Below are 12646 nucleotides of genomic sequence, written 5' to 3'. Positions count from 1 at the left end.
GGCAAAAAGAAGAGACTGATTATGGAGAAATCTTTGCCCCGGTTGCCAACTTGAGACTATCAGATTATTAATTTCACTATCAGCACAAAATGGATGAAAAATTTACTAGTTGGACATGAAATCAACATTTCTGAACGGTTTTCTAGAAGAAGAGATCTATATCGATCAACCACCTAGATATGTTAAGAAGGGCAAAGAAGATAAGTGTACAAGCTGAAGAAAGCACTCTATGATTTGAAACATGCACCTCGTGCGTGGAACATGATGATTGATGACTATTTCCAAAAGAATGGATTTGAGAAGTGTCCCTATGAGCATGCATTATACATAAATGATGGAGAAAGATGAAACCATGCTTATTGCCTACCTATATGTTGATGATCTGATCTTTACCGGTAACAATCTAGAGATACTTGCCACTTTCAAGAGGAGCATGATCAAAGAATTCGAAATGGCAAATGCTGGCCAGATGACTCATTTCCTTGGCATAGAAGTCGTGTAAAACAAAAAGGAAATCTTCATCTCCCAGAGTCACCATGCAAAAGAAATACTGAAGAAATTTGGTATGAACAAATGCAACCTTGTGACAACTCTAGTTAAAACAGGATTGAAGTTGAGAAAGAATGAGCAAGGAGATGTTGACTCCACATATTTCAAAAGTTTGGTTAAAAGCTTGAGGTATTTGATGTGCACTAGACCAGACATACTCTATGGAGTTGGACTTGTCGACCGGTACATGGAGACTCTTGACTAGTCCTATCTGAATGTAGCGAAGAGGATACTCCGCTATGTCAAGGGTACATCATTGATGGTATGTTTTATTCATCAGGAGGTGATTGCAAACTTATTGACTATTTAGATAGTGATTGGGGAAGAGATCTTGATGAAAGAAAAAACACGACGGGATTCACATTCTTCATGAGAGATACAACTTTACATGATCATCAAAGAAGCAACCCATCGTAACACTTTCATCATGTGAAGCTGAGTACGTTGGTGCCAGCTCAACTATTTGTCATGTTATATGGATCAGGAATTTACTAAAGTATCTGAGATTTTTTCAAGATGAACCCACATAAGTCTACATCAACAACCGATCAATGATTGCACTTGTGAAAAATCCAGTCTTTCATGAAAGAAGTAAACATATTGATACTGGACATCATTTTATCAGAGAGCATGTTAAGAAGAAAAAAATGGAGCTGATATCTTGCAGAACGTATGATCAAATTGCTGATATTTTCACAAAGCCACTCATGCATGATATTTTGTAAGATTGAAGACAATGCTCAAAATGACAAAGTCAGGAGAGTCAAGTTTAAGGGGAGATGTTGAAAATATAAACTTGACAAAGGCAGGAGAGTCAAATTTGGATGTAGTTATCTCCACCAACTGTAGCCATTTATGTTGAAATTGTTGAGCTGCGGCAACTACCTGCACCAACCAGCCTACATCGTTGAATTAATATCCACCTACCATTCCATCCTTTGCTATATATATAGGAGTTGTGTGTGTGTGTGTGTGTGTGTGTGTAATGTTATGTAGTGTAGAGAGGGACATTAACTAGTGAGAAGAGAGAATTGTATTTTGAGAATTGTCCTCTGTAATTTTTTCAAATTTTATTGAAATTGAAAAGAATTGTGTGCAATCCTTACTGAGTTCAATCATAACCAGTGATTGAGTAAATCCCCTCCACCCATCAGATTATAGACTTGAAGAGCACATGAAAATTTGTTGTTGTTGAATGTGAGCTTGTGAACGGTTGTTGTTGTTGTTGTTTTTTTTTTTTTAATCAATGAGCAAAAAAGTATTTCTGTCTAAACATGAAACACTCTTTCCTTCTATTATGCATTTTTCTGTTCCTCCGCTTCACTACATTGCACTTGGATGCTAGACAACTAAGGTTGAATAACTATCCATTTTATTTAAGGAGTTCAAATATTCAATGTAGAAACAAGGCAACAATTATTCAACTTCAATTAAAAAAAATCTTGTAATGAGTTATAAACTTGAATTAAAAAAATAAATGTACATTACGAATAAGGCTTGCTACAATTCTAAAATGGCTAGTATGCAATTTTCATCCTCAAACAATTAAAAGTCAAAATTAAAATGCCCAAATTGAAATCTCTTAAGAATATTAAAAAAAAAATATATCCATGAAGAAGAGTGAGCAACCAAACTTGCAAAAGAGAATAATTCGTTCATGAGTCACCTTATAGTATGTCATAAATCTACTCATGCACGTAGATTAGCTCGAGTCTACTGACACCAAGCATGAGTCGCCTTATGTTGAGTTAAAACTTTTTACAACTTGTTTTAAAAATAATTAATAATCTCATATATTATAAATAACTTCTAAAAAAAATCATTACATTGATTTTTTTTGAATTATCAAAATAATAAGAAATTTGTGAATTAATTACTAAGAATGTGTAAACATATTAATATGGCAATATTTCAACATGTTGGCAATATAAACATAACATTCACAATATTCATAACATATTTGAACATGGTCAATTGGAACCAAATTGCCATCACACGATTCTATGACCAACCTTGGAAAAATTCAATTAGTATGGATTCTTTTCTTGGAGTGCATTTCTTCAATTCAAACTCTAGCCTTGGCCTCTTACCATTAGTAGGGCTACTTATATTCTTCTATTTCAAAGGTCTTCTTTTTATCATCCACACGACTCAAACAGCTTTGAACTGCTTTGACCTCGGAGACCGTCTTCTTAATATCTAACTTTTACAACATTTGTTTGATGTACCTAATGAGATGTTTTACATACCAAGTGTTTGTACACTCTATGCAAATGATTTTCATTTGCTCTTACATGGCTTGAACTATTTTTGGTGAGTAAGTTATGTCCAGAGAAACTTATAAGGGCAAGAAATGATTTTACCAAGAAGGATGTATCGGAAAAAAAGATAGTTGAAGGATAGCCATTCTCTTGCAGAAGTGAACCAGACCTATTGCTTGACCTTTCCAAAATGACATCAAACTATTGTTGCAAATTTATTCTCAATGATTAGTTTGAACGTCTTTAACTCAAATATTTGTAGTTGTCCATGGAAATAGTATCAAAGGGTAACTTTGAGTTCAACCTTAATTAGTATGAAATAACTTAAAAATGTGAAGTTTGTAAGATCAAATTTTCATTTATGCTGGACCACATTTTATTTTATAAACTTTTCTAATGATATTTTTAAATGCGTTAATACCGGATACTTAATTTCTTGCCTTTTTTTTTCTTCCCTTTCAATATTTATCTCAATGTCATCTTCAATATTCTCTAAGGGATAACTTAAGAAAAATTCACGTGTTAAACCTGCAAATTGAATAAAGTGTGAACGACTTTTCTTCCTTCTGAAAATCTAATTTAAAATTTTCAAAGTGGAAACACCAGTACTTGCATATTATGTTTTAAGATAAGACTTAATCCATCAAAACATGGAAGAAGAAATTCCTAATTTCATAATAGAGAAGAATCAAGTATATCACCGCCAAAACAGAGAAGAAGAAGAAGAAGCAGCACAGCAGCTTCGCATGTAGCACAGCCCCCATACGCCATGGATGTATAGAAATATCCTTCTGTAAGGCTCCAAACGGTTAAAAGTCTCTCCCAGACTGCAATTAAATTAAATATTTTGGTAAGGTCTTTTTATATACCGACAGGATCCTGCATTTGTTTTTTATAATGTATGTATGAAAGAAAGGCGCTTGCCAGTTGCCCTTATGTTCCTGACAAAACATTTCCCACCTTCCTTCGGCTCGGGGATCGGAGAAACAACGCCATGACAATTCCTTGAACTATTCAGTCGTTCAAATTTGTCCAAGACGACCCATTTCGCCGCTCATCAGCACGGTCCAACAATCCCACTATGCCGTCCTTTACCCGCCCATACCCCTCTCTTTCTCTATCTGAAATTCAATTCAACATCAGTTTTGACCAATGTAACAGCGAGGAGGGTTTAAATCTGCCGTGCGAATTTGCTTTCGCTTCATCAGATTCCTGAATCGAAGACGGGATTTTTTTTTTTGTTTTTGATTCGAATAATTGGGTTTGTGGGGTTTCAAGATGAGCGGAGGAGCTAAACAATCACCCGAAGTTCAGAACATCAGAGATTTAGTGTGCCACGCCGGGGCGGGTGCCGCTGCAGGTTTTTTTTCTTCTCTCCTTAGTTATAGATTAATTCTGTTATCCTGGTTTAGTTTTTATGGTATTGAGTAGGGTTTCCTTTAATTTTGTTGCTTGCACGCTTGCGATGCTTGCATTTGCACACATTGCGACCGTGAATTTTTTGTCACCAGAACGATGATTTAGCTCTGTTTTTGATTGTATAAGTCGCTAAATATTGTTTTTGAAAGGATTTGTCTTCGGATTGTGCGATTTACTGCTGTGCTCATGCTCTGCAGGTGCCATAGCTGCCACTTTTGTTTGCCCGTTGGATGTGATCAAGACAAGACTGCAGGTTCATGGCCTTCCTGAAATGGCCCATTCGGGTCCCAGAGGTGTGAACAGCTTTAATTTGTGCTTGTTTCATTAAAATAATGATGTTTGGTCCATCTGGAAGGAGAAGATTGATTTACATTACAATGTTTGGTACATAGAAATGCAATTGAAGGGAATGGAATTAGCCACTTTGTTTTTTATGTTTTGTGCACAAATTTTCATTTTGTTATATTTTTAGTCCATTAAACATTGGTAAGTTCATGCATGTTTCCCACATGTAAGTTCAAGTCTTGTCTTCTTGAGGTTGTCTTGGCTTTAAAGTGAGCAAGTTCAAGTCTCTGGTTTCAACTTTGAAGGAGTAAGGGACCAATCAGTTTGCTATTTCCTATTACATGTTGTCAATTTTCTGTTCAACACCTTTTATGATTTATTATTCTGCATTTATTTTGATAGCTCCTATGGTGTCTAAATATGCTCATATTCTTCATAATTAATTGCCTACTCAATCTGTAATGTTTTGTGCTTACCATTTTTTGGCTTACAATCAGGTAGTGTCATCATTACAACTCTACAAAACATTGTAAGAACTGAGGGTCTGAAGGGATTGTATCGTGGCCTTTCACCAACAATAGTGGCACTACTTCCAAACTGGGCTGTGAGTACTTCTTTTTAGTCTCCTTGAGTTGCTTCTCTCTTCCACCCCCCTCTTAAAAAAAACACCCCCACCCAAAAACCCAAAAAAAAAAAAAAAAAAGAGTAGAAAAGCCTTGTCTATTACATCTTGGCTTTTACTTTTTTTTTTTTTTTTAATTTCTTATGAACATGTAATTCAGTTTTCATTTCTAAATCATGCTCTTAGCATGCTTGTGATGTGATCCTTGGGCAAAGACAATGGGACTTGAGTAGTATTATCTACAAAGAATGGAATCAATTTTTTTATCTGAGTCTTAAGCCTGTCTTGATGTTGTTGTTGTAGCATTCTTGTGTTGAGAAAGGAACACTCTCCTTTTCCTGAGGATCCAATCCTCAGTTGGCTATAAAACCTTTAATTTATGTACAGAAGCTAGAGCAAAGAAGGCACTTTGGGCCTTCTTTTTCAGGAAAAAATGATATGAAAAAATTGGATTTGCTTCCCATTTCTCTTACCCCTCAACTTGCGGCTGCATGGCTGAATGAACCAATAGCCATTTTTCGCTAACAAATTTGTTTGGCTAATTTGCCACTTAACTTATTCCATTTCTCCATATTCATGATTGTTAGAAGTGCTCCTAAGGCATACCTTAGCCTTAGCCTTAGCCTCGGCACAAGGTGCACTTAGGTGCCGAGGTCTGCACATCAGATAGCATTACGCAAGGCTGGATGCATCTGCCTGAGGGTGCATGGCTACTTGATCAGTGAATGATGGCCTCTCTCCAACAGAATCAGCAAACATATATCCTGTTTCTAACACAAATGAGCAACTTTGTTTAGATAATTACGTGTAAAATCCTTGATGCCGCGTTTGGGAGAATGGATTTGGGTGGACTTAGATAAATTTCAATGCAATTTTATATTGCATCTGATCTAAATCCATTGCAATTCCAAATTCAAAGACTCTCCAAACATAGGGTGACGTAAAAACTATTTTCGTTTACTTAAGATTTTACTTGTAAATAAGGAAATTCTCTTGTTTGAATAAATAAAAACACTTAAAAATTTTAAAAACTTGAAATTCCTAAAGGAAAAAAAAGAAGAAGCCAACTTTCCCTTTCGATAATAAAATTGAGTAATAAAATTGAAAAATTAAGACTTGTGGTTTTCCAAGTTCAATTTTGAAAACATCCCATAAGGCCTTAAGAAAATTAATTAGCCTAAAAATGATTAGAAATCAAAATACTGGTTATTCTTAAGAAAGCTTCATTCGGTCTTTGATCAAATTTTAGTCGAATATAGATGATTCTCAAACTCACAAATTCTAGGTTTGGTGAAACAAATTTGTAGTAACTGGACATAGACTTGAAAAAACCCTAATAATAAGCCCATATATATATATATATACATATATATATATATACATATACATATACATATATATATATATACATATACATATATATATATATATGTATATGTATGTATGTATGTATGTATATACACATATTCATACATCCCAAAAACATGTATTATTTTCTAAATCAATAAGGTAATTCTATATTTCTATTTATTATTATGCTTTGACTTTGATTGTGTCCTACTAGAGTGTATAATATAGTTCACATGTATTATTTCTATTTATATGAATAACAATTTCTTAGCAACCAAAACATTTATATATGACCATTGCATGCACCTTTTTAATAAATATATGCACCTTGTCTTCCTCATGCTTGCACCTATGCCTGGCATGTAGGCCTTGGGTGACCTTTGCTCCTGAGTGTATTATGTGCCTTTAACTATGTTTTTTTGTATTTGTCCCGTGGAAATGGACATTGAAATCCAGGTGGAAGAATATTTCTTGAATTTATTAGATTACATTTCTTGTGTCAATTTTATTATGCATTCCTTATATTTCTCCAAGTGACAGATGTGCTCATTTCATACGTAGGTGTACTTCACAGTTTATGAGAAACTCAAATGCCTACTCCAGACACACGGTTAGTTCTATACAATTTTTTAATTCCATTTCATATGACACTTAGTATATGAGCTATGAAGGTTGTTCAATTCCGATGGTCATTTTCATTTCTTTTAACATTTCATTTCATCATATGCAGTGGATACGAGCAATCAACTTACAATAGGTGCAAATATGATTGCTGCTTCTGGTGCAGGGGCTGCCACTTCTATTGCAACAAATCCATTGTGGGTTGTCAAGACCAGACTCCAAGTAAGTTGTTTGCTTCCGTGTTTGTGATTTCTTCAAAATATATGACAGAGGCATGCAGCAAAGTGATCTTCAATAGTCCCTCACTACATGCCTTATTCAATGCAATTTTTTTTTATGGATTTTGGTTTATTTAAAAGATGTAAATCTCTCTTGAGGTGTCAAAAATCCCATGAACCTCCCTTGAGGTTTGGAAAAAAGATGTGGACCTTTCCTGATATTTGCAGAAACAACAAGCCTAAGGAGGGGGTATAAGTGCCCCAAAATTCAAATGTCAATGGAGGTCCATAGGATTTTTGAAACCTTAGGGAGGTCGGCGTCTTTTTTGCCAAATCTCAGGAAAGGTTAGTGTCTTTTGTCCTTGATTTAATTGTTGAAGATTGTTTTCTAGTTTATTGCAGAATATTTTTCTTTATGTTGTGGATTTTTCTAACAAATATTCGTAACCAAAAAAATGGTTAGAATCTGGAAGACCAAACTTCTTATTAGTGCTACTACAGTCACATAAATTGAAGCATGCATAAGTTTGAGTAATGAAAGTAAGTCTCTTCGCACAATTGTTAATGAAGTGTGGACATGCAAATATGCATAGAAATAGAGGTAGATATAGATGGATATATACATGCAGAGAGGAAGAGAGGTAATTGTAGTAGCAGTAACAAAGAAACTGGATTTTAAGAATGTGAGCTCTCTAGACTTCATGCATGTGTGTCTGTTTTCATGGAGTAAATGCATAGTTTTTCTTTTAACATTGTTTGGTTCTCCAATAATTTTATAATATCTACTAGGCCTTAAGTCCCACTAGGGGGGTTAGTCAGCTCTATAGATTATTTCTGCCATCATGCACAATCTACTGTCTGCCGATTTCAATGTTGAAGGAAATATTACCTTCATTTTTTAAATTAGATAATAAGGAAAAGATGTTTTACATTTTATGAGACATGTATTGGTTAAGATGCTTTGCATACCCAAGTTGAGGAGTTTATTTAAGCCTGTATTTGCTAAGAAAAATAAAGGCTAGCCCCAGCACTTTTCCTGGAGTATGGGAACCTCTCTTTGATGATTCAAAAATAACGTCAACCTTCCTTGATTTGATGATTCTGTTCCTTACAGTCCCTCTCATTAGTATGAAGTAAAAAGTAAATAATGTTGGCAATACTACGGTCTAGAAGGATAATTTTGCCCAAAATCTATCTTTATTATAATTAAGAAAAAAAAAATAAAAATTGGACATATCTTTTTCGATTGCAATTATCCTGAAATTTAGCTTTTCAATTAACTTATTCACCTCCCCCCCCCCCCTCCCCTCCCCAAAAAAATACAATACATGTATTTGAACAACTTTCGTACAAAGTGAAGGTTCTAGCTCTCCTTCTTGTTGTATCCTTTCAAAATTTATTACATAGAATCAACTCAAACATGCATGCTATATATTTCATTGCCATGGTAATCAAAGGTGCACGTAGGCACGAAGCACGTTGTGGTGAACTGAGGCACCATTGAGGTTTTGAGGATTGAGCCTCATAGGAGTCAAGGACCACTAAAGGTGTCATGATCCAACATCAGTCATGTATTAGGGGGAACTTGGCCATATAAGGATGTTTTGGGGTTCAACTTCTGAGGCATCTTTTCTGGGGCAAATCTAGGATGCACAACAATACCTCACTCTAGTTGGGCCAAGAATCTAACATTTGGTATTAGAGCTGCCCTAAGGGTATTGCATATGGATGTTTTACTCGGTGGTGTAGGTCTTGCACAGAGGTGTGGGCCATTTTAACGAGGGTGTTAGATATCAGATGGAGGATCCTATTATGACCTCACGTTGGGCGTGTACTAGCCAAAGCAGACAATAGCTTACAAGACTTGTGTTCAGACCTTTATGTTAGGCAACATTCAAGAGGCACATGGCATAGTGAGGCATGCTTACCTTATACTTTGTTTTTTCCCTCTTTTAATCCTAGCTAGAGATTAAAGGCCAACCCTCAAGCTTTGATTGATCATTGAAGGTCAATTCTCATTCATTTCGTCTTCTTTCTTTTTCTTTTTGGTCGACCAAAATCAGTGATTCTACTGATCTGCTACTCTTAGCCTGTGACTTGCTGCTCTGACCCTCTTTCTTAATTTTTTTTTCTTTTTTTATGCTTTTTTTTTTGTTTTGTTTTTTTTTTTTGCAATTTCTGCTGCTTTGTTTTTATTGAAAATTTATGCTCTGCTGCTCTCAGCCTTCTTCTTCTTTCTTTGTCAGAGCTGTGAACCCCATTATTGATGTATTTCTTCTTTTGTTTTTTTGTCAGAGCTACTCCGCTGTTGTTTTTGCTGTTTTTTCCTGCTGCATTTTTGTTCTAAAATTGAGTATGTTTTATTTTAAAATTGAAATAAATTTTTTTGTTAGTTTCAAATGTTAAATGCTTTTGTAGTTGATTATAGGATACAGGTCTCTCCAACCCATGGTTATCATGATCCCTACATCCACTCTCAAACTGCAATCCCGGATCATGTTCCCAATTCATAGTACTTTCTGGCATTCTGGGTCACAATGTTACATGATCCAGTTAACCAAAAGTGGAGACCCTATTTCTCAAAAGTATTTGATTATAAACATGAATAAATAGAATAAAAATTTAAAAATATTTAAAAAATCTAATCTCAGAATAGTTTAAAATGAAAGAGATTGTGAAAGTAAGCAATTTTTTTATTTTTATTTTATTTAGAGAAATCCTCCCTATGCTATAAATGTTAAGCAATCCAAGTACCTCAAAATGCACCATGATCTGAAATACTGATCCAACTTAGCCCATTCCCATGTATTACTTACCATACTAAGTGGCATATTGTGCCCTCACACCTGTTCTATGATTTTAGAATACACAACGTTCCAAGGATCTGTGCTCCAAGTTTCCAACTTCTTAGTTGAGACCCAAAGAGGAGCTAAATTTTTTAGCAAGCAAAATTAAAGACCAAAAAATTGTTTGGCTGAAGAGAACAAAAATTAAAGACCCACTTTTCAGTAGTAGGATGCGGTTTCTCTTAATGATTAGTACTAACTACTATGATCCTACCATCTTATACATTAATTAACTCAAATTGGTTTATAGTGTTCGTGCGTGCATGTGTGTGTATTTGTGGCAATGTGCTTGCTATTTTCACATTCTGGTGATTATTCGTGGGTTCTGAAGTAACATGATTTGTACGCCCCTCATTATTCATTTATTTTTTAGCTATTGTTCAACCTAAAAGATGAATGAGAGAGCATGAAAGTTATGTTGGGAACCAAGGTGAAGATTGAGTCCTTGATGTTACTCACCTGCTAACACCTTTGTGCAGTTGAGCCTCTAAACTTTTTCATGCCCTGTCTCAATATCACCAAATTCTGACGTTAAAATTTTGGATCTGATGATGTTTTTGCTATTCAATGAGTAAAGTTGGGATAAGACATTGCAGTATACAATTATCTATCCTAGATATTTCCTGGAGAAGCCAGTCGGCTGTGTCATTCTGTGCTTCAGAATACATGTCTCAATATCCTGATGTTTCTAACTTGACTCTCATTGTAGTAATTCAAATTTATTCAATATTGTTGATGAGAATTTAAGAATAATTCTGTTGACCCAAAGGCTTTTTATGTTCTCGAGTTTTATTTCTGTCATTATTGTTCCATATTGAATGCTGATTTTTTGCCCTTTCTTGTTTAGACGCAGGGAATGAGGCTGGATGTGGTCCCATATAAAGGCATATATTCTGCTCTGAGAAGGATTGCACGTGAGGAAGGAGTACGAGGATTATACAGGTAATTGTTTTCAACTGTACTATGTGAACCCAAATTTGAGACAGATTTCACTGCTAGGATCTGTCTTGTGAAACGCTCAGAAAAATCATTTTTCTAATTCGAAATAGAACCCAATTCTTCTTCTTCTTAATGGAGGGAATGTGTATTTACAGAATCTAAAATACCAAAGTCCAGTCAGCTCAGAACAACTTTTGGGCATAATTACCAAATTGTCTCTTGCGGCAGACAATTCTTTCCCTTTAGTATGACTGGTTTCCTAATGCTGTTTTGCGTGGTTTAAACAGCGGCCTTCTGCCCTCATTAGCTGGGATAAGTCATGTTGCCATCCAATTTCCAGCATATGAGAAGATGAAGTCATATTTAGCAAAAAGAGGTAATGTTTTTATTTTATTTTGCTTCTGTATATGGAAGTATTATCTAATGTGCTTTGGTGTTGATCACAATAATTTGATCTTCTCAGATAATACTACCACAGAAAAGCTAAGTCCTGGAAATCTTGCAGTTGCCTCTTCGGCAGCTAAGATACTGGCTTCTGTGATGACTTACCCACATGAGGTATGTTTGCTGGACTTTCTCATCTCAACTCAAAATGCCTTAAGAGGAGAAGGGCCTCCCAATGAAGAAATTTCATCTCTGTGCATCTTTTATGTCTTTGTCACCAAAGGAATGTTGATTTCATTTTGGCTAGGTTGTGCGATCGAGGCTGCAAGAGCAAGGGCAAGCCCGAAACCACAAGATTTATTATGCAGGTGTTATTGACTGCATGAAGAAGGTTTTCCAAAAGGAAGGTCTTTCCGGTTTTTACCGTGGCTGTGCAACTAATCTATTGAGAACAACTCCATCTGCTGTCATTACATTTACCAGTTATGAGATGATGCATAGATTTTTTAAGCGGGCTCTGCCTCCAGTTGAGAAGCATTCACAAGCCCAGACTAGATCTGGTGGCCATGTCAAACCCCAGCAGGGAGAAAATGGAGGGAGTAGCAGAGAAGGTGATAACTCAATTCTGCAGTGCTCACAAGTCCAATCCAGTAAGAGAACTTCATCTCTTCCCCTGGGAAATGAGGAGCAGCTAGCAGCAAGGCAATGATTTTAGATGTTTCTTCATTTGTTTTTTGGTTTTTTGTTTTTCCTCCCAGCCTGTCGCTGATGAGAGAATTTAATCATATTGAAATGCATAAGGCCAAAGTGAATACAGATAATTGTAATTGTTTCTTCTTTGTAACTCATTGCCTGTTTAGGCAGTTGGATTTAGTTCAAGTATAAAATGCTTTCACCATGGACTGTATTGCCATCTTTCTGAGAAAATACTATAAATGGTCCTAAATTAACCACTTCGAGATCATTCAGGGGCTGCCATGAATGGATGTAATTCTTAGGCTAGCCAAAAAAAAAAAAAAAACAGAAGATGTTGGCAGTCCAAAATTTTTGGCCCCGTATAATTTTTTTTTCCACACTGAAATAACGAATTTGTTTCCTTTTTTTTATTTATTTAAATTGTCCTTTTACTTTGAGAAAATCAATGGATAAAAC

The 12646-nt window shown here is 35.4% G+C and overlaps 1 protein-coding gene across 1 annotated transcript; it reads left to right on the top strand.

Moving 5' to 3' along the window:
• Positions 1 to 3421: 3421 nt before the first annotated feature.
• On the top strand, positions 3422 to 12392 carry LOC131153421 (nicotinamide adenine dinucleotide transporter 1, chloroplastic). Its single transcript, XM_058105708.1, has 9 exons — positions 3422 to 4170; positions 4427 to 4522; positions 5012 to 5118; positions 7048 to 7096; positions 7217 to 7329; positions 11019 to 11113; positions 11398 to 11486; positions 11574 to 11668; positions 11802 to 12392. Exons 1-9 carry the CDS (start codon positions 4089 to 4091, stop codon positions 12201 to 12203), a joined length of 1128 nt encoding a protein of 375 aa, XP_057961691.1. The 5' UTR covers positions 3422 to 4088; the 3' UTR covers positions 12204 to 12392.
• Positions 12393 to 12646: the final 254 nt, after the last annotated feature.

Source organism: Malania oleifera, chromosome 4, assembly GCF_029873635.1.
Source record: "Malania oleifera isolate guangnan ecotype guangnan chromosome 4, ASM2987363v1, whole genome shotgun sequence".
Taxonomy (NCBI): Eukaryota; Viridiplantae; Streptophyta; class Magnoliopsida; order Santalales; family Ximeniaceae; genus Malania; species Malania oleifera.
Note: the sequence above shows the minus strand (reverse complement) of the source record. Positions and strands in the feature narration are given on the sequence as shown.